Raw genomic sequence first — 23,262 nt, forward strand, 5'->3', positions numbered from 1 at the left:
CCCCTACTGGACATCTGTGGAAAAAAAGCTTCGTGGCCCACGCGATTCATCCAGGACAAATACAGTTTCTAATTCTGATAGCGTCCGAGATGTGACAGAGATAAGGGGCGCAATTCCGGGTGCTTTGGTCACATGCTCTTACCTCGGTTGTGAGCGTCTTCCACTGATCGACAGCGTCATAAATGAGCACATTGGATAGGCCATTCATAGAACAAAATACGTTTATTAAATCAAGTTCAATTTACATTGCTGTACACGTCCAAAGTTTGCTGTAAGACGGACAAATTTAGTAAAGGTGTTATCTCGGGAGACCTATAGAAAACTGGAAATGTGAGTATGCACATGTGCAAGTTGAGTCTTCTTTATAAAAACGACGATTACAAAGAAAAGAGATGTTCTCCAAAACGATCGTTTCACTGTGGTAGTGGGGGGGGTAGTGGTGGGGGGTAGTGGTCGGGGGTAGGGGGGGGTTCTGGTTGCTGCGAGGGGGGGGGAGTTAAGAGATCTTGAATTCCACATTGGCCACGTTTCTTTGTCTCTGCAGAGACCCACGGGAGGGAGGGAGGCACGCGCACTGTGTTACACAGACACCAAAAAAATATATAATAATCATCGCCAGCCAAGCCTATGATGCGGCAAACACATCGCACATGGTAGGGGGGACGGGGGTACACGTGGCGATACCTGTGGTAGCGCAACAAGACGACGTTGTCAGAACATCAACACCGGTGGCGGTTGGCCGCCGAGTGTGCAGGCGGTGTAACTGCCACCAGGGCCCGCCAGGTGCCCTGGGGCTACGGAGAGGCGTGGCGGACATTTTTAACAGGGTGGGGACGAGAGGATCGAATTTCATTCCTTGCAGCAGGGACCCATGTCCACCGCACTCCACCACCACCCTACAGCGCACGCATGGGAGCCGAGTACACCCCGTAGCTTTAGACCCATGGCCCAATTTCAGCCAGCTGTATGTCTGGGTCCGCAGACCTGCGACATATTTCGCACGCCCGGCACACCACATCCAGTAACGCAATCGACCTCTCGGCTCTGCTTACACCGCCGCACACGTGGCGGGAGTGCGTATGCAGCATTTCGGATGCACCTGTAAATACGGTGGCGTGAACTCAAGGTGTGTGTGTGTGTGTGCGCGCGACACACTTGGTGGACGGACTAACACCGGGCGCTCGTTGGGAGCACGCGGCAACGCACGCAGATAAGTTTGGCAGGCAGTTTGGAGAACGCGTGAGCCCGGACGAGATATTAATTTCACACATTGGTACCATCCGACACTGCAAAAAGCTAGTTGCGTGGTTGAAAAGGTCGACACGGCGATGGATTCACATTTAAACGCACAAGCATTTGGAATGGGCGTCACACATTAATTAACTTTTATCGGCCAATTCGAGAAATGTTATACGACGTTTGCGGCAATGAAATCGGCGAGCGTGCCCGAGCCAGAGAGGAGAGCTTGGGCAGGGGCTTTCATCCAGGAGTTGATGGACAATGGCTTACATTGTTGATGGATGACACTTATGATGATGATAATAATAATTTTATGCACTTTCAAAACCGGATTGAAAACTCATTTCTTTGCAACTGCTTTTTGTGTTTAATTTGTCGTCCTTCCCCCGCACCTCCGATTAACACGGTTGGCTACGTACGGCGCAAACAAGTTCAACACACATACATACAATGAAAGTTGTGCCATCTTAGCTGGAACCAATGTCTTCCCTGGTCCGTGGACCAACACGGAGCCACAGGAAAATGCATTTTTGCGATGAAGGGTGAACTTCATGGCAAGAAGTCACTTCCAGTCTCTTAGGGTACACCTTTTCAACGAGGCCCTCCTCTCCTCTTCCTACAACCCTTGTTTTTGTACCTTGCCATCGCTCATCGTAGAAATGTTTGCAAAGATAATTGCACGGTTTAATTTTTGCCAAAGTTCTCGTTCTAAGAAATATCGACGTATTGCAAATCTGCGAGGTCGTGATGTTTGCAGGAGCTTTTTGGCGACCGATGACTTTTCAAGGAACCTGCAGGTGCGACGCGCCAGGGGGCCCTGGGTGGCCACAGGGATCGGAGTGTCGGGGGGGGGTGGGCAAAACTCAGGAACTTGAGGCCCCCAATTTGCATTTCTTGCACCAGGTGCCCCGACGCCAAATCGCCGCCGCTGCGCAACGCCACAGCCCCCGGTGTCGTCTTTCTCCGAAAACGCGTTGTAAATTTAAAAAACACAAAAAGGAAAACCCACCACACACACAAACGCAATTCACAGCAGGCTGGGAATTCGGTTGGAAGCGTCAACAAGTAGAACAACACCATCCCTCGGATACGTTGGTAGTGTGCAAAAGGATCAGATAGGTAGCAAGGCTAAGTGGGAGGTCTGAGCGGTAAAAAAAAAAATCTTTCACCGGCGGCAGCAGACTCACTCCAATGCAGTTTTACATTTTGTACACGTCTTTTTTTGTTTCTTTAACTAAGAAATAATTTAACTAGACAACACATCCCTACGTAACTGTTTAAGAAGCATGCTATTAACAAAACAAAAAAAACACTCTTCCATCTCTCTCTCTCTCTCTTCATTACTAAAGTGACATTAACTTGTATATTACAACAATTTCTCTCTCTCTCTCGGTTGTTATGGAGGGGGGGTACGGGGCAATGTCACAGCAACACACATAGTGTGGAAACAAATATCTTTGTTTTCCTTTTAAAAAATCTGACGAGAAGATAATATGGACTACCGATCAGTAGGCTATACAACATCTCTTTATGACATTATACAGTAGTAAAACAATGTCCTTTTCCCCCCCAAAAAACCCCTTAAAAGTCATTTCTGTAGATACACGTTTAAAAAAAAGAAAAGTTGCGGCGGTTTTTTGTGTTATTATTCCGACGTGCAAGTAAGGAGGACTGAGTTGGTCCTTGGACGGTGCCCAAAGTTCCAGTTCCTCTGGTCGCCTCGTCGGCGAATCACATCGAAGAAGTCCACGCCCCTCCGAGTTCACCGTTACCGCTTAGAAAGATTCCACGCCGGCGCGACAGCGTGGCGCCACTGCAACAAATCCATCCAGACACGCCGAGGCTCCGAGCGCGAAGACTATGCCCAAGGTTCCCCCCGTGGTCGTTGTTGGTTTGAGGTTGGCTGGGAGAACGAGGAAGGTGGAGGATGATGAGACACGCACCGCCCACCCCCCACCACCGCCAACGTGGGCTGCAGCGAGAAGCAGAAACGAAACGAGACGGCGGTGGTACACCGCGTCCCGTCGACGACAGGTCCCGCATCGCGGAAGTGCCACCACCCCCCCCCTTCTCCTCGATCCGCGAGCCGTGGTTGGATGGGGTTGGGAAGAAGCCGGGCGCCTGCGAATTCTCCACGCCCGGTCCTTGAGAAAACCTTGAAGGATCTGCGGAATAATGACGTCCACATGTGCGACCTGGTGCGGGCGTGATTTACGAGCCACTCTCGCAAAGATTTATGCCGAAACTCCTTAATTAACAACCGCTGTCCCAAATTGTTTTCCTATAAGCGTCGCGAAAATGCGCAGCCGCCTAAAAACGGCCCCTGGCCGATGGACTCGCGATCAGCACGTCCTTACCGAGTTAACACTTGTGCAGATTCAGGTTTTTAATGTCTAATTTTTTTTGAGGGCCTACAAATTGCGATTTTCTGCACGGCTTAAGGAAAAAGTGATGAAAAATGAGCCAGGATGATGCAAGGCTCTCCACATCGTATACTTTTGGTATAAACGCGGCCAAGGGGAAAAAAACGCGATCGGCACGTTAATAAGACACAGGGCCAGACGAGATCCTCCCTTAGAGCTGAAATCGCCCATCGGAGCTCACATTTAACTTGGGAACACAGCTCCGCAGAGCCTCCGCAAACTCCAAAGCTCAACCAGTACCTTGAAATATTTACAATCTATTGAGTCTTCCCATGGCCCAGAAGGGAATGTGTTGCAACGCAAAGGGTAAATCCATCATTTTTTAAAAATTCTATTTTCATCCAAATGTTTTCATTCACGCAAGGAGTATAATAGTACATCAACAACCTTGCTGCTGTCATCATAATCCAGCCTTTTAAATAAGCAGCTCGGTTTTATGGAGTACACGTGCATATCGAGCAAACGAAATAATTTGCTCTCAATAACGCGACAGCTTTTTTGGGGCCATTCCAGTACCTCGTCAAGAAACGGCGACAGTTACGGACATTTCTTCAACTCCCACTCTCAATTTTTTTTCTTTTTCACAACGTCGCAAAAGCGAGAGGGCGAAACTTCACTCCCATTAATCAATAAGCTCGAGATGCGGATCATTCTAAAAAACACTTAAGCCGGTACTTTTTAATACAAATACTCACGACGCACCCGCGAGACCTCCGCCGCCACTACGCGGAGGCGCAAGTGGTCTCGCGTGCCCGACGCGTATTAATATTCATCCATTTTTCGCTGACTCGAAAAGCCAAACTCATTTGTCACCCCCGCATCTTGATGGAATATTTAATTAAGATGGAGCCAATTAGCTACAAAACCGCGCTCACTTTCCTCCGCTATCCCTTCGCAACGGCAGGCAGCGGCAAGCCCCGGCCTTCCGCGCAAACTGCCCCCCCCCCCGCCTCCTCCTCCATCCCCACTCACTCCTCCGCTACCGACGCAAGCCCCCTCTATTTTAATTAACGAGCAAAGAATACAAAATTACATGCAGGGCCATTTTGCAAAAGGATTACGCCCCTAGCTGGGCGCCGCGCATTGTGTGTTTACCCAGGAGTTTGTCTAGGCTGGCCGTATTATCCGGTAATAGAAGCAATGCATCACACGCCGGACGACAGATTTAAGGCACGTTTGGGACAAGCTCTTTCTTCTCTCGCCTCTAATACATGCGGTTGCCAAGGCAACTCGGTGCCCCCCTCCCCACCGCCCCCCCCTCTCTCTCTCAAACCCTCCCTCGGTGTGAAGGGCCCCCCCTCCTCCCTCCCTTCAGAACCATTATAGGCTTTATGGAGCACTATGTTTAGCTTCAAACAAGGCCCCGTTAAATAATTATTGAATCAAACAATCAGTTGATTATGGACATAACGGAGAAGAATGGCGGGGGCCCGCCGCTAAAGCGTATGCCACGCTGCGCCAGATTTGTTTGTTGCCGTCCGCGGACGAGGCCCGCCGAGCGAGAGTGCGGAGTCACCGTCGCCACCGCCGCTACCGCCACCGCAGAATTGCCGCGGCAGCCTCGCGGTCGTCTCACTAGCCGCGGAGGTTTTTGGATGTTGTTGTTGTTGTTGTGGAGAGTCTCGGCCACCCACTGGACGCGGCTAAAACTCGTATCTCCAAAGGCGAGGACTCCCCCCACCCCCGCGCGACAATGCGCGCCTTTGTAACGCACCTCCCGACGACCCGACGGGGCCTTAGCCGCTCCAATGGATGTCACCGCCCCGATCACTAATTTCTCGGCCATGCGAGCACAAGTGGCTTTATCTAAACCTCTCTGTCGAGAAAAGTGAGCGGGGAGGTGGGGGGAGGGCATCGGGAAGGCGCACATCGCTGGAATGGGACACTTCGCGTTTGTTTGGTATTTGTCCATCGGTTAGAATCCGAATTCCCTACGCTCGTGATACGCGCATCGAACTGTGAGCGCCGGAGTAGATTGTTGACAATTGTCGTTGCGTGCGCGTCACGGGAAGGGACGCGCACGCAACGTCGATGGTGGAGACAGAGCGAGGTGCGAGATGGATTGCCATAATGCGGGATCACGGGGTATTGTGAGGGCTTGAGTAGGCCTTCCTCCAGGAGGTGATTGATACGGGATGATGTGGGTTCGATCCCGACCTTGACGCCTGCTGTATATTTGGAGTGTGCATGTTCTCCCAGTAGTTGTGTGGATTTTTTCTCCGGGTCCTTCGGTTTTTCCCTCCAACATTCAGAATCAACATCGCGCGTTTCAAGTATTTAGCTGCTACTATAAATTTCCGCGCGACGGCAAGCCACTTCGTTGAGCTATCATTTGTGACAGCCAGGTCTGCCTCTGAAAAAGAGCCATGTAGCTCAGTGGGGCCTTAAAAAAATAGTGAAGTTAAGTTTCCTTTACACAGAGAAATGGCATGAGGGGGGTGCAGGAGGTGGCTATTAGGGCACTAGAATTTGAAGTTGTTTGAGCCAGGCTGTGGTGGCTACGCTGCACGTGGCAGCTGCCTGTAACCCAGCGCTGTGGAGGCAGCAGCGAGGGTTGGTGGACCACCGCACACAAATGTTGTTGTGAAACGCCCCTTCCCGTCGTTATCCATGAGGTGCCTGAACCTGGCTCACCAGGAGAAGGCAGTAGAGCAAGTGGACTAATAGCTAGCCATCTGTGTCCGTCTGTACGGGGATAGAGTGTTGCCCCCTCTCGCGCAAGGCGAGGGTTTTCTCGAGGTGCTCCGGTTTCCCCACACACAAATCATTAATTGGCTGAAAACATCGTGAAATGAAATCTCAATGCAGGATCCTCCTGAAAATAAAAGTCTGAGAACTCGCTGCTGCTCTCCTGGACAAATAACTAATAAATAAAAAATCCACTTAATTGAACTAAGTTCAAACATCTTAAGTTGTATTGACATGTGACGAACACTGTTTGGCAGGGCATGAAAAAATAAAGTGAATTCAAAAGTAGTTCTGCGACATCAACTTCCGTGGCCATTCTCCAACGCATGGCGGCGTTACACCGCCCGTGACTTTATTTGATCGTCCGTGACTTCATTTCAATTACTGCTATGGCACTTTTAAATCACCTCGATTGAAAACTAATTTCTTCAAACTCCTTTTTGTGTGCTTAGTTTATTGTCCTTCCCCCGTACCGCCGATTAGCACGGTTGGCTACGTACGGTGCAAAAGAAGTTTAACGTACATTCATACAAAAACGCACAGAGATACAATTCAGAAGAGAAATACATGAAATACATAACGGAGAACGGTCGTGCGGTACCTGGCTGTGCTCCTTGTCTCCGCGAAGGGGGCACTCTACATGTAGTGCCACTGGCCCTCCATGCCCATGTTCATGCCCATGCCACCCATCGGCCCTGCAATGACAGCAACCACACAGGGCTTGTAACAACACATCAAAGCATCACTTTATTAACGATCATAATAATAAAAACATTCTTAAACACTCATTAATTTCCGGAAAACATCTTAATGTTTATGGCTCCGTAGAGCTTGGGCAATTGTTGGTTGCGCCAGCTCGCCGCGTGGCTCCTGCTGCCTTCCCGCTCGTCTGTGGTTCCTCCTGGCGCCTTTGAGTTGTCCCCTCTCTCTCTGAGTCGTCCTCTCTCTGTCGTCCTCTCTCTCTGAGTCGTCCTCTCTCTCTATGAGTCGTCCTCTCTATCTCTGAGTCATCCTCTCTCTCTCTGAGTCGTCCTCTCTCTCCTCCGAGTGATCCTCTCTCACTCTCTGAGTCATCCTCTCTCTCTGAGTCGTCCTCTCTCTCTCTATGAGAGCGAGCGAACGAACGGCGCGTGCGACGGCGGAGCGTTGCGAGTTAGAATTTGTATTATTCTTACGATTAGTAATACATTGAATTGATTCGTACGTGTAAAAAAAATCTAATATTTGTGATTCATACAAATAGTGGGAAATTGAGAGCGCTTACATGTTCAATGGGCGATTTCAACCCTTTGTAATTTAGTTGCTTTACATCACCTTACGTGCATGTCGAATGATTTCCAATCACGCCGGATTTAAACAAAGAGCATAAACGTGCCCCCCCCCCCCCCCTTTAACCCCTGTGATGCACACTCCCACAATTTTATGTCCAGCGTCGTGAGTTGAGGTTGTATTTCGACAGTTTCTAAATTCTTTTGTCGGCGATGTATCACAAACAGCGTGCTATTTCACGCATTCTGTCGGAACTTGCACAAACAATACAAACGGGATGGTGTAAAAACGAGTCGAGAGAGCGTCGAATGATGGATCGCATCGTGACACCGAATCGTGACAATCAATCTCGGGGCTCGGGGTGAATCGTTACTCACAAAAACCCGTACACAATTTGCGGTACGCCCCGGTTGACCCGTTAAAACTTGATGCCCTTTAAAACTAAACTAAACTAAAATATTATTTTTATTTGACCAGGTAAGGCTCACTGAGCTATAGAGCTCTCTTTCCGAAGTGACCTGGCCACAAATGATAGCTCAAATAAGTGGCTTATCATCATGTGGAAAATTGTATGTAGCCAAATACTATGAACGCACGTTGATTCTAAATGTGTAGAGGAAAAAACCCGAGGACCCGGAGCAAAATCCACGCGAGCACGGGGAGAACGCGCAAACTCCAAATATACAACAGGCGTCAGGTTCGCGATCGAACCCACGACCTCCTGAATTCCAGGTGAGGTAGTTAACATCTCCTAGCCACCGCGGTGCCCGATGTGGATGGACGAACGAGTGGACGGACGGGCGGGCGGACAGGAGGGATTGCCGCAGTCCTCTGGCCGGTGTGTTTAGAGTGCCATGCCGACGTGCCGGGGGTGATCTGTGCCACTCGTTACCGGGAGGACGCAGGCCCATGTGCTGCTGGCCGTCCATCACGAAGCCTCCCAGGTGCTGCCCGTCGGGGCTGTACCCGGCTCCCTGGCTCACTGCACAGCCGGCACCGCACCACACACACACACACACATCGTTAGAGCCAACTTATTTAAATAGTAACAAATATACAAAAGCGTGTTTATATATTTTCATCCACTCATATCCCAATTGTGCCATCGCTGCCATGTTACGAGATGAACTAGCCATTCGGATTTTTCGCAGACCAGTGTGAGTGAATCTGGCCACAGAAGTGGCTATCACAGAGGTACCTTTGAGATCTATTCAAGCACGCATTTGGGTCCACACAGTTTAGAGGGGGCGGCGCTTTTCCATCGTAGCACGACAGTCAGAGCTGGAATTCAGCCAAATTAAATGCAGAACCACATTTAATATTGCGGTGCCGAGCTGAGACCATCAACTGGCGACAACACGAGGACCCCGTTATAATTAACACAGCCACTAAGGGCTTCCCTCCTGCAATCCGCACCCAGGGTAGGGGTCTCAGCGGTGCCAGCTCGGCGCTCTGACCTCCACCTTCCTGAACCCGCACTTGTTTGTAAAGGATGCAGAGTGATCATAGTATTGTTGTTATTATCACCTGGAGCGTGCGGACGCAATGCGTGCGTTACACCTATCTCTGCGCGTGCGGCCGCTCGTCTCCCAAGTGACTCGGCCAACCGTCATCTGGGTCTTTACAATGCTGGGCAGCGGCCAAGAAATAATCCTCTAACGCCTATTTCGGATTCATGCGGTGTAATTAGGTGCTTATTCTTTGCCCCGATCGCGTTTAAGAGCCTTTCATAATTGCCGTCTCGTGCCCCGAACATCTTTATGCGTGAGTACGTTGCTAAAGGTATAGTTCCACGGGAGGCGGTCAAAATGTTTCATAGAATAGGATGAGAGGAAAAAGATAGAAGCGGAGCCTTGATGGAAACCAACGGACAACGACGTCCCGTTACTGTTAATTAACTTTAAGCGCGTAGGTTTTACGGCGTGACTATATAAGATCGTTAAGAATTTTAAGGGAGGGCTTACGCAGGGTCCGTGGATAATTTTAATATCACTCTCAAGCCACTTTGACCACATTCCGTACGTCTAATTTTATTGCGTCACAAAGGGAAGCCGTGCGTGTGTGCGCGTGAATGTACCGCAGGGGTGGTCGGTGTGACTGACCATGCCAGTTCCACCCTGAACGCGCTTCCAAACTCAGAATGTTTTTCGTGATGCTGCTGCCCGTTGGCAGTGGCGCACGAGCACACGTAAGGAAAACTTAACACGTTCCTCGATAAACTAAACGATGAACTATTTTGTTAATTTTTTTAGCATGTAAGGCCCACTGAAGTGGCTTATCGCGTGGAAATGTATTGCAGCCAAATACTCTATAAAAGCGTGCTTCTCAATGTGGAGGGGAAAAAACCGGAGGACCCGGAGATAAATCCACGCGACCACGGGGACAGAGAACCCCAATACTGCGGCCCGAAAAAGAAACATATATAATAGGTGCCGTTAGGGGGATGGCTCTTCAATCTTTCATAGCCACAGAGATCGAGTGAATAACAGTTGGACAAAGCACTACCTACATAGACCACATACACCGCGTGGCCCTGACAGCAGGTTTCTTACAGAATGTTTCCAGCCGACGTTTTAAATCGGCGATATGAACGGTTACTCGTGAGCAAACGTTGAAGTAAAAAAAAATCCTTCCAGAGTATAAAATGCGAGCATGTGTGCATATTTTGACATTTGTTACTGGCCGTTAGACATTTTTGGGCTCTTGGTGCCTCCGTGTGTGCCTCAGCAAGGTGCGGTAAAAATCAACAAACCTCAACAATGCTCAATTGCACTGCGAACGGACGAAGTATTCTTTGTTGCTCACGTGTTTTTTGTATTTTTAATGCATTGCGTGTGTTTGCGTGCAGATGTAGATACTCGGCAACCCGAATATGTGTTTTGCGTGCGGACGAAAAAAAAAATATCCATCGGAGAGGCTCGTGGATTTAGAGCGTAATTAGCGGCGAGGCCCGCTTAGCGTTAGCCCCGCCACTTTGCTCGGCGTCTGATTATTATTTTCAGATGTGCGGCGCGATTAGTGTTAATGTTCGACACTTGCCTGCTCGGTTGGACTGATCAATCATGGGCTGCACTATTCGGCGTCTTGCGTTAATAAACCTGTAAACGGAGAAGGCGGGCCCCGGGGGACCAGGGGGGAGGGGCAGGGGAGAGAGAACGAAAAAGAATTTTAAACACTGCCCATTAACTGGCCCTTCATAATGGGACCTCGCATACTTTTGTTCCTTCCCGATGTCTGCGAGACACAACACCAACAGAACTGACAGCACAAGATAAATGACCACCGGGGTCAAAATGTCAGCGAATGACATCATCGCCGTGTCGGCTAATGGGAAGGGACTCGGTGGTTAGGGTGGAGGGGGGAGTGTGCAGGGGGAGTGGTTGTGTGGGTGGGTGTGTGGGTGGGGGGTGGTGGCGGTAGTGCTCATGAACATGTGCGTCGGAGTTTACGCGGCGGTGGTGGTGGCGGTGATCGCGGAGTGGCGGCTGTACGGCGACGCTTTTTAAAAACAAGTCACAGGCGAGAAGGCCACTCACGACGGCGATGTCGTCGTCGCTTGTGACTTGGGCCAGGAGCTGTCATTGAGCCGGGAGCAGAGTTCACAAGTTTCGCCTTTCAGTCGCCATTGTTATGTCAGCAGACTCATCAATTAGCCTGTCCCCGAGACTTTATCACCGCGGGCACCCCCCCCCACCTCCCACCTCTCTCTGGCCTGGAAGAAAAGGAGTCCGCTTTTTTTTACTGCCGCCCATAAAAGCCTGGGGTCATTGCGAGGTCGCGCCAGGTTTACTGTAACCTTTAACTTTCTCATTTTGGCAGCGGGTTTTGAAATATACAGCCAGCGGACATCTTATGAAAGCAATGCTGGAAAGTATTCCCTCGCATTCCACGGAGTGTGTGCGACCGACGCTCGGGTTGGATTATTTTTTTGTGTGTTCCTCGTCGTCATAAAAATGTAAGTCGCGATTTATGGCGAGCTAACGCCGCCCGCATCGTGCCGCAGCCGCGTCGCAGGTGGAGAAAGGCGCAGCCCCTGAAATGGCTCGCTCACGGAGCCCTGCTGGTGGCAAGGGGTCTCTCCACTCGAGGGGGGCCTCTATCGATGCTATTTTAGACCCGACGCTTTCCGCACGGGCTAGACGCCTTGCAAGAGGCGAGAGGAACCCACACTTTACCCCATCACACGCGGCTCGCCGGTCTACGAACTGCGGTGAACCCGGTAACACTGCTGAGCGGACGGAGGCGGTGGTGGTGGTGGGGATTCAAGAAGCTTTGCGCCATTGTTTCGACTGCTACATCGGAGGGGGATGGAATCGAATCGGTAACCTCTGGCTTCCAAGCCCAGAACGCCGTTGACGATTACTCCTACTGTGGCAGCAATCCGAGTGGCTGAGCCGTAGCTCAAACGCACATTCGCTTTGACACGTTACAATAAACGGAATCATTACAATTAATTTGATCACGCAAACAAACACAAAAAATTCCCGACTGTCCGGAAAGGTGGTCGACTTGGTTTGTAACGAGTCGACGCCAACTCCGCTTCCAACTCAACGTGATTACGAGTGGACGGCAATGCCAGGCACTGTTTTTGTCACGCGCAATCAAAGCCAAAAAACAAACTTGAGATGTCGCACGCCGATTGCCGCAAACGGGGCGTTCTCGCTTAAACGTTCCATTCAGCAAGCGAACGGATCGCGCGTGCACCCACACAGGCCTCGCCGGATGAGACAGCACCATGACGGGACTGGGAGCAGGGGGGGGTGTTCGCGTATCGTGAAAACCGATCACCCATCCCGCCCCCTCCCCTCCCGCCCTCCCCGCAGCGTTCCCCGTGCGCTACGCGGCACCGACAGGACGACCACAGCCGCCGCGACATCGTCGGACAAAGAAAACAAAAAAAATAATAAATCGGCCCCCGCTCTGAACAAACGGCACAGCGCTGCAGATACTTATACACAAAGTGGGCTTCCACAGTCCGAAGTGACGTTGCTACCACCCCCTCCCGCATCCCTCGACCCTCTAACCGCTTCCACCCCCAAGCAGGTATCCAGTTTGCAACGTGCTAAAGAGACGGCTCTGTCGCGTTGCTTTCTCACCTGGTGCGAAAGGAAAGCAACCCACGGATTTACTCTGACGGTCTCGAGACCGCAAAGTACATAATTGGCAGGATTTATTAATGCCGAGGCGAACATTAACATTTGGGAACGGGGGGGGGGAGATGGAAGTCGTGTATTCAGTTACACTTACACAGTTTCTTTTTATAAGCATTATAAAAACAACAAACATAATGAAGTGCTTTATTAAATAACGCATGAGAAAATTTGTTCAGGATTTGATCCCCTTGGCTTCACTTTCTACATCCCACATTCACGCCTTTGGCTCGAGTTCCGCGAGGGGGAGGAGGCCACAACATCCAGCGGACTGACAAAGGCCGCTGTACACGTACAAGCCAGGAGGTTGTTGGGTCCAAAGCTTTAGTCACCGTTAACAACTTCACAGCACTCAACCGTCGCAGTATCCAAAACGCCACCAATGAACGAAGCGAGGCATCGATCGACCCCCAAACCACCACAATCAAAAAAACCATCACCAAACCACCACCACAAAATCATCCGCCACCACCACCAAACCATCACCACAAAAGCGAGAGTTCTCCTCCCACCACCTTTGCCTCCTCCCAGACCTCAACTCCTCACGTCAACCGTTTCCGACAACCCCGGGACGGCCCAGGCCATGGTGGTGATGAGGATGATGAAAAAGAAGACGACCGAGTGCCCGCCACCATCAACCACACAATGTTTTCCCGTCTGACCCCTGTCAATGGCCACGCTCCCTCACGGATTACGCCGGTGCCGATTGGGCATATCAATATTAGTAGTTTGCAGACACGGCCCCGTCCCACGCTCGCATCGTCTAACTGTTGTCGTCTGGACGCCAGTGTTTGTCCCATCATCATCATCGTCATCATCGTCGTCAGCAGCAGCAGCGCTCATGTGACAGCCACCGTTCGTCCGCTTCGGCCAACGGCAAAAGCCTCGTCTCCCTCCCTACGTCGCCCGGCCGGCGGGTTAACGTCCTGTGCGGGGGCGGCCAGGGGGGTCACGCTGGGGTTGGCCGTGGGGCATTTTGGGGTTGGCGGGGTGGTGAAGGGGGGTCACACGGCGATGGGGGGTCGTGGTCGAGTTGTAGCCCGCGCAACGTAAACAGCTGTAAAGCTGCTGCTTGGCATGCGGGTGGCGCTGCTTCTTGGAATGGGGGATTAGGCGCGGCGTGACAGATACACTTCTGTGTTCTAAATTCCTACCTTGGAGTGATTTCTAAAAGTAGCGCCCCGGCCAAAGCCACCCTTCCCCCCGCCCCCAGAGAAGGCAGCTGAATATGCGCTCGTCAACCGATACCGTAAGAGATATGGGCGCGCGCATCTACGCGGGAATACGTCCACCGTCTTCGCAGATATCTCGTATTTTGATAAGTGCTGTCAGCACAGTTTTCTTCCCCGAGTGAGTTTAACTCGACGGAGCGTCCGTGAGCCTTTTACTTTTCATCTGGCGCGGAGCCGCCACCGTTTATCAATCGGCTTCCGTCGGGAGTGCGCACTTCACGACGGGACTTGTGTTTTTTTTGTTTTGTTTTACGAGACGCTTAGGGTAAGTTTCCCACGCATTTTTGAATCCATTTACCCCCGAGCGCTTGTTATAATTATACAAATAATCAGCGGGCCCGGCGGTTCTAATGGAGCAGGTGTTTGGAATCTGGCGATGAGGGCTTTTGTAAACTCAGATTACAGCAACAACCAAAAAAAACCAAAGCGCCGTTGCAACCACCACTGCACCGCACGCACGCGGACCCCAACCCGGAGCGAGCGCTTTCGATAGCGGAACATTTTAAGCGAGGAGCTGTGGGAGTTCATGCAACACACCGACGCTGTCGGACAATACGACCCACAACCATTCTCGGGATCCTTTAGCGCGTTGACAAAATGCTACAATACAGCTCGAACGTTCGGATTACTACGGAAGCCCCGATTCTTTGTCTCCCACGTGCTAATCTAATCATCGTTACCGACGTTCGGAGCGAGCGGCCGCAACGACGAGATGAATGAAGGGCACGGAAACGTTTGACTGGGCCCCCCACCCCGTACCCAACCACCCACCCCAGAAGGGGGGGTTGGTTAATGCACAGAGGTGAGATGACCCCGAGTCTCTATCACATGACGTCTCATGTGGCGAAGCGTTCCGTTCTTTTACATTTGCTTTGCCGCGTTTATCTTTGCGAGATTAGGCGTTGTGATTAATGGCCTCGATTTTGTTTTGTTTGCGCCCAAAGACAAATATTACACGCTCGACTTAAAATAAATATTCCATCACTATAATCAGCGTCTCAGATAACGTTGGCGGTGGTGTTTGAGCCGTTTATACGACTCCGCGTTTGCATTGTACTTGCGCTCGGGATAAAAGTAAAGTCGTGAGAAATTTAGAATAAACATTGCACAATCTCTGATGCTAACGTAATGGAGGGGGGGGGGGTAATGCGTTATTTGGTCGTGCATTATATTTTAACAGCAATGCTACTTTCAACTACTCGACATAAAACGTAGAACACACAATAAAAAAGAACAAAAAAAAGATGCCAGCGAACAGAAGAACAGATCAAATAACCCAAGAGGTTTTCTCTACGAGACTCTTTAGAAAAAATGTTTTATTCCAAAATAAACTAAAATCACAAGCCGTGGTTTCGTGGTTACCAATGACTGAACGCTCTCTCAAGGGCCACAAATGATCACGTGCGCACCACTTTCTCGTCACGCAAACTTGGCAATATATTATCATTATTATGCACAGAATCTATACGTCGTACTAATTTGTAATTGTGTAGAAAGCTCAGTATGCAGCCTCATGAGGAGCGCGGGCTATCAATAATGAACGTAATGACAATACAATATTCATTTGCAGCCTATTCCTAGTCAATATGGAGCATTGGGGCAACATTGGGCACCCCATATTCGCAGGGTTGTCTATGTACGGTCCGAAAGAAGTTCAACATCCGAATCAGAATATTAATGAATTTCAGAATCAGAATATTTATATTGGAAGCATCCGATGAGCGATAAAGCTCTTGTTTAACAGATGTTTAGCAACGCATACATAACGGTTCTAACCACGTGACAACGTTGGCCACACTTGGCAGGTTGAAGGGGTTGTCTACCCATTGCTGGAAGAAGACCTCCCACACCCGTATAGGCCCTGGGTGTCGTTTGACCATACTTCACTACCCTGGTCAGTGCGGTTTTGGCGACGGCGGCAATACCCAAAGACCAGGTCAGCGGGTCACTCGCCGCCAACACAATGAGGGCATCGCCAGTGAGGAAAATATTACGGACGTGGAATTCGTCATTATCATCGTCTCGTCACCATCACCGCGAGTTGGTATCCATCAACTGCTGGATGAAAGCTGCCCCGAGGTGCGGCCATCTCTCGCGATTCTGTGACGTAACTATCCATCTCGCCGATGTCACCACGCGTGTGCGTGTGTGTATATATATAAAGATAATGCGTGGCTTCATACACCGCACATTTCGCGACAAATACACGTTCCCTCTAACGCCGCATAATTACACTCGACAGTAGAAAAGACCTCCAGCACGGTTGAAGCAACGTAAAACTTTGCCGAGTGCCGTTGGAAAACATCGCTCTCCAAAGGGCACTTTGGGAGAGGAGCGTGCGATTGTTACGGAGAGACCCGCGACGCGCCAGAGCCTCCGGCGGCCGCTGTCAGCGTGGGGCCGCGTGATCGTCACCTAAAGAGACAGCGGCTCCTCCTCGTGCAGTGGCCGGGCCGGCAGGGCCACGGTGCACAGCCACACGCGCCCCAAGCAGCACACACGCAGAGACATTCCGTTCGGTCCGCCCCACCGCCCTCACCACTCCACCACAACACCCCACAGCCCCATCGCACCAACACACCACTGGCCCTCTGCTCTACCACCCCACAACCACAACAACCCACCGCATCAACATTCTACTACACCACCACCACCCCACTACTCCACCACCGCACCACTCCACCCCACTACTCCACCACAACACCACTCCACCACTCCACCACCACACTACTCCACCACACGTGTGCCTGCCCCCTCATCCTCACCCAAGCACACCCTCACTCCGATCCCCCCCCACCCCCCCCTTACAAACTCACCACCTCCTTATCATCTCCACCACCTCGTACCCACCCACATAAAGACAAAGATCCCCCTTATAGTCATATAGGTTGTTGGGGCAAGGGCTTTTCGCGACCAACTATGAAGGCCAGAACCGCATCCCTATAACGGGGGTGGTGTGGCTGGGACCATGCCAGGCCACCTTTGTCTCCCCAGCGCTGATGATTAAGCACCACACAGGGTACCAATTGAATGCGGAGTTCACCCATGCTAGCCGTGGCTGGGAATCTAACTTAAGTGAACAGGTTCTTAAAGTACAATGTGCTTACCATTATGCCACCGCTCGCTCCACACACACTTACCCTGGGCGCTGGGCTCCGGTCCCCACTACCCACCCCTCTCCCCATCACCCCCCCCCCCGCCCCCCACATGCTGAGCCGACTACAAATTATGACAGGTCAGAAGCCTGAACATGTTTCTCCTTCGGGTGCTCTGCGCCCGGCAGCAGTGACAAGGCGGAGCCCATGTCTTGGGCCTTGGGAAAATGAACTCACACAAGGTCCCAGAGGCCCCCACAGCCAACATCACAACACAGCGGGGGGGGGGGGGAAACAAAAATTCCACAAATGTAAGTTGAAATTATAACTTTTGTAAAAAAATATTACTAGATAACTTTGACTGATCGCAAAGTGGAACATTGTTCAAGCTAAAATGGAGAGACTTCTGTTTGTGGCAGCAGCTTCAAAATATAATTTCTTCTGTCAGCCGATAAAGCCTTCCAGGCTCATGGTAACCAGCAGCCCTTGCGTGGACAAGGTTTCAACCTTCTGGGCATCGTCAGCAGTGTCAGGTTTTGTTGAATGTGTCGGCTCGTAACGCACGCGTCAAATGGCGGGTGTAGGAATCGATGCGATTTGATTTGCATATGTGGCAAATCAAATCGCATCACATGACACCACCAGCAACTAAAAGGCCAGCGAAAGAAGTTCAACGTACTATAATACATTTTACGATGCAACAGCGTGTGAGGGAATTGCATTGCGTCTACATGCCACTGCACCACAAGAAGCTTCACAGAGACAGTGTGAACAATTGTTTTGTTTGGCAGTCAATCATGGGCAGAGGATTAAAAAAATGGAAGGTCTTGAGTCTGGACTTGAACAGGGGCAGGGAGCCAACAGCACGGATGACTGTGGGAAGAGAGTTCCAGACTACAATGGGCAGCAGAGGAGGATGAATAACCAGCCAACAAATAGATTTGATTTTCTTGAATAAAAATAGCAAACCCTGAATTGCAACAATCGAGACAAATTCTATTTTTTTGTACATTTTAAAGTAATACGACGGTGGCCTGAAACCCTATCACTGACATTCATCAAGAGTGTTGCACGGTATTCCTAAACATAAATGTTTATGCACGGGCAGTACTCGACGTTGCTTTCAATTAGCGCCGTTGCTTGTCCACAAAAGGACCGACCGACCGAGCCCCGTCTCATCGCAGCTGTCCCCGAATACGGAGAGATGAATCGGACTTTTATGACTTGCGTGTGTGAATCAAACCGGCATTGATGGGCCCTTGAGGTCAAGATATAAACCAGCCTATTATACCAGGCCAGAGTTAAACGAATACAGGAGAACAAAGGCAATGAGATCGACCGATAAACATTCACCGCAAGCGGCGCAAGTTTTTCAAGACGCCGCATACGCCATCGGTGAACCGACGCCCTTGATCCAGCCAGGCCAGGTGCTCGGTGCATTCTTACAGGGCAGAGCCGTGAGTCATGGCGGTGGCTCGGTGGTAAAGAGGGAGGGAGGGCTTCATCCAGCAGTGGATTGTTCACGGCTGACGATGATGACTCGTGAACGTGAGGAATAACCAGCGCGTGCCGGTGCTGCTGCTGCTGTTGCCGTCGTTTGACAAGTCTAAAGCGCCAGCTGGCGCTCCGGCACGATAACCATCTTCCGTCATCCGTGCCCCGTGAGGATGATGTTCTGTGGTATGGTGGCTTGGCGATTGACCATGGCTGATAATGACGATAACGACGACGATGTTGAACCCATCGAGAGTCGCTTTTCTTTTGAACGCATCGCAAACCGATCGGCTAAACCTACGCAGAGACGCAGCGACATAAACCGCCAACTATCCGGGAGCGAGCGGTGAGGATGCGGGTCGACTGCACGCTCGGCGGTACAGTTGTTTATACACAAAACACATAATTTAATGGACTAACTTTGGCTCTGGAATCTAGTTTCCTCTTTCCTTTTTTTTCCCGCGTGTGTTTCTGCGGCTGCTGGTGACCCAGGGAGTGCGCGCATTCCAGCGCGAGTCTCTGCGGATGGTGGTAAATACGGCTCGGAATGCCGTCCGTCCTCCAGGTCCACACTCCCACACGCCGGCATCGTGCTGTCGCCACTTACACCCCCCACTCCACCCCCCGCCTTACCCACTTATTTATTTTTATTGTTACAATAATTTGCCAGAGCTGCGCGCATTTTATAAACAAAACTAAAATTGCCGCGACTAAAAATTTTCGGGCCCCGCGATGATTGCACGCAGCTGCTCTTTGCGGCCCATGGAATCATGGGGGGGGACCGAAGCGGCATCAGTTTAAAGATGCCGCGTGCCTTGCTGATGAATCTCAGTCTGGGTCAAAACCAGAGCGAAGTTGTCTTCCTTAAATAAACGCCGCTGGGAACGATTAATATGGAAGAAGGCCCAGACGCTGACAAATAAAATATATCTTTTTTTCAGTGACTTAACAAACCAACTTTTTCACTTATGTATTCTGGGACCGTCACCGGCGTCTAGAGATCAGCCGAGTGTGTCAGCGCTCGATACAAAGTTATGGGTTGCCTACATGTACAAACTTCCCATGATCCTGAGCATTTAAAAAAAGATAGGTAAAATCTAAGTTTCCTTCTTTGTGTTTTTCGAACACAAAGTAAAGTCATCGAGACGGTGCTCATCTCTCGATTGCAGTCCTAAGTGAGATGTGGAAATTCCTCATTCCTATGGCAGGAGCGAGTCTCTCCATAGGACCACCACCATTGACTTTCCTCACAAAGTGGTACCAATTTTATCTACCCCAGAGGGTTGACGGGGCCCCATTGAACCACCCCTCCACAGAACGTGAACTCGCTACCTTCCGATTGCAGCCGAGCTGCACACAAAGGAAATATACGAATGACAAAGAAAAATAATTTAAACCATAACGGCCATAAATGTTCTGCGGTCAGCGCCCGGCTTCCTGTGACGGGGGCCCACGGATTTCGTTGAAGAAAAAAATACATATTCTCTCTCTCTCTCCGGGCGAGCGCGCGCTTATGGATTCTGCAACGAGGTTGCTGCCCCGCGCGCCACCGCTGGCTCGGTTTCAAGCCGTGTCAGGAGACGCGCGCAGGCCCAAGGGTACCGGGGACGTCGCGCATTAGGCAGACACGGTTTTATTTCTCGGGCGATTTGGCAGGAGACTGCGCTCGTCTTTGAAGGCGCGGATGGCGCGTGCGTGCGTGCGTGCGACGGACGGGCGATACGGGAATGATGACGGGCGGAGGAAGGGGGGTGTCCGTCGGTTCGTCAGCCCGTCGATGGGAAACGAGAGAAGCGAGAGTTGCGCTCTCGAATAGCGAGCGTAACGCGGCGACCGCAGAACTCAACGGTCTCCCGTTTCGGGCCAGTGATTCAGCGCGCCAAAACTCCCAGCCGTGCGCTCTATTTGACACATTCAGTAACTTGGTATCGGTCAAACATCCCAATGCTGGAATATGACTTGCGTATATCTCGGTTGGGATTACAGCGTAGGGGACATCGGCCGTCCATCTACCGCAGAAAAAACTTGGCAGGACCCTCCTGAAATTGAGTGTTTAAACTCGGTGACGGCTTTCCCGAGTAAACAAGTGGAATAATGAATCACAATAAATCCTCCTGGACTGCCTAAACACGCAAAAAACTAAAAATTCAGCTCGTATTTTTCCGCAATTGTATCCCGTCATGGGTCGAAGGATCCATTCGAATATCTCAGCGCGTGGTGGAACCCTCCACATTAGAGAATAGCCCGCAGAAGTGGATAAGACGGAACTAATTCTGAGATCTTTTCAAGTAACCTCTGGTCCACAAACTTGGGGACAGTATTTGTCCGCCTGCCCTTGTGTAGGGAAGTAATATTTATCCTATGACACAGCTGGAATTTAGCAAAATTCAATGCAGAACCAAATTTTATTGATTTATTTAACGGTCATAGGTGGATGGGCTGAGACCATCAAATTAACCGGCTACTCGGCTCCGAAACCAGGTGCTTGGACCTTTGAGCCACCCAGCCTCTTCTCACGATCCACACTTCTGCTAGGTTTCTCAAACCGGCGGAAAGGTCCCCGTTACATCGACTGCATTCGAGAAAACTCCCCAATTGCTTTCCTGTTTCCTTACGCCAAACCAACTTGTTTCCTTTCTCACAAATCCTACAGAGGCCTTGCTCCTGCGTAGCGCTCTGAGCTCATTCCCCACCCCAGCCGCTCTCCCCCATTCCAGCAGAAAATACCGCCATGCAGCGTCTCTATTCATCACGGTCATTTCCACCGCCAGCCAAATTCTTGGGCCAACGGTCCTTTATTCATTCTTTGCCACTATTGACCCAGCTTTCAAAAAATTGCTACACCGCAGCGGAGCCGATTGACAAAATTTGCTTGCAGCAGGGTAAAGTGGGGGTACCGAACCCAAATCTGGGTTGCGCAGAAAATAAACATGGACAAACTTGCGCAATTAATTTTTATACTTTTTGCCAGCATTCGCTGGAAAGTTTTCAGATTTGCTTATTCTAATATAATGTGTCAAAACTAATTTGACATGTTCCTTCGGGCTTGCTCGGCAGCTGTTTGGAACAGCGAAAAATAAAAATCGAGGCTTCGGCAGACACGGAGCTGACGTTGGATGGGAGACGTACCGCGGTTTGAGCACGGGCGCGCGAACCGCGGCGCTAATTCGAGCGCCGTCCGACGCGATTATCCCACGGTCGCAAGCTGCGCCCAGTCACGTGCGTCACGTCGAACGTCGGCTCTATCCACATGGCTGGCGCGTTTCAATTTTACTTTACTTACAGCCCACTATTCATTACGGAGGCCGCTGCGGCCGCTGCGGCGTAACGGTTCGCGAGCGGGACTCGCGATCCCGAGGACGCCGATTCGATTTCCTTTGCAGGGCAGCGGAAAACCGTGGGGCAGGATTCTTGAATCCCGTTGCCCGTGTTTCTCCCAGCAGCATAAACGGGAACACCGATGGTTAACTGGAGCGGCGGATCTTGTGGGGCTGGTGTAAAGTGTCGCCAAGATATCGTCTAGAGGGGGCTCTCAATAGCTTCCTCTAGCAAAAGCCCTTCTGGAAGAGTAGGCCAAGGCACCTTCTAGAGAGGCTCGCTGGAGCTTCCTCTCGTAGAGGCCCTTATTTTAGCAGTGGCGTGAGCGAACAACCGCAGGGAGGAAGCTGTATCTGTCACACGGCGTGTGTGCACCGCAGTGTGCAGCTTGTAAACTCATTTCTTTAGAACTACGCTTTGTGCGTATTTCGTTGTCCTTCCCCCCGCACCTCCGATTAGCGCGGGTGGCCTACGTACGGCGCGAACAAAGTTCAACAAACGTACGCACATTGCCAGACAGGGGGGCAAGACGTGCACGCTGTCGCGACTGGTGACCGAAATTGCAGGCCAGACACAAAAGTGCGGCTACGCCACTCGCTGCCACCAACCCTCCCCCCTAGGGATGTTTCCAGGAGAAAACAGCCACAACCATTTGCCGATCTGGCAGTAATAGGATCATTCCTATCCTTCTCTCTCTCTCTCTCGGCCTCGCTCGCTCACTCGCTCTCTCACTCGATATATATTCTCTCTCTCTCTCGTGTCTCTCCAGCCGTCTTTAAGGGGCTGACATAAAGGAGGCGAGCGCACGGTAATGACGCTGAAAAACAACCTTCCTCCGCAAATGCTCCGACCGCTGCATTCCTGAAGGGGCGATGTCAGTCGCCCATGGTCCCCCATTCGGTTGATTGCTCTTCTCAAGACAAACAAGAATTGGGGGGGGGGGGGGTGTGGGTGGGGAAAGAAAATGAAACCACCTTATTTCCGTTGCCACACCTTTGGCTTTCAATAAGGTGACAATCGAAGCAGGCTGGCCCCTCGGCAAGAATCAGAAACCTCAGAGTAAATGCCAGCAGATGTAAGCGAAACCCAACACTGGCGAAAGCGTCGCATTGGTTGGTCCTCCGTTCATTCTGGGGGGGGGGGGTTGCTTTGCCAGCCTAACAAACGTATGCTACCTTCTTCATTGTTGTACAGAAAATATGGAAAATCGCTATAGTTCCCAAAATTATTATTTTCTTAAGGCTCCCACGTGTGCTCCCAGCTCCCGCAGCCTACCCCCCCCCCACCACCCCCCCCCCCCACTTTTGCACATGCTTGAAACGAAAAATGCGCAACAGTACTTACATTTATTTTA

The 23,262-nt window shown here is 50.9% G+C and overlaps 1 protein-coding gene across 1 annotated transcript in view; it reads right to left on the reverse strand.

The window, feature by feature from the left end:
• Positions 1-203: 203 nt before the first annotated feature.
• LOC144944054 (homeobox protein Meis1) overlaps positions 204-23,262 on the reverse strand; it is a 96,400-nt gene continuing 73,341 nt past the window's right edge. Inside the window, exons 10-13 of the mRNA XM_078872093.1 lie at positions 10,659-10,717; positions 8,512-8,601; positions 6,952-7,045; positions 204-3,404 (exon numbers count right to left, since the gene is read on the reverse strand). Coding sequence (XP_078728219.1) covers positions 6,987-7,045; positions 8,512-8,601; positions 10,659-10,717 — 208 coding nt within the window. The 3' untranslated portion in view covers positions 204-3,404; positions 6,952-6,986. The remainder of the gene's footprint in view (positions 3,405-6,951; positions 7,046-8,511; positions 8,602-10,658; positions 10,718-23,262) is intronic.

Source organism: Lampetra fluviatilis, chromosome 33 (genome assembly GCF_964198595.1).
Source record: "Lampetra fluviatilis chromosome 33, kcLamFluv1.1, whole genome shotgun sequence".
Taxonomy (NCBI): domain Eukaryota; kingdom Metazoa; phylum Chordata; class Hyperoartia; order Petromyzontiformes; family Petromyzontidae; genus Lampetra; species Lampetra fluviatilis.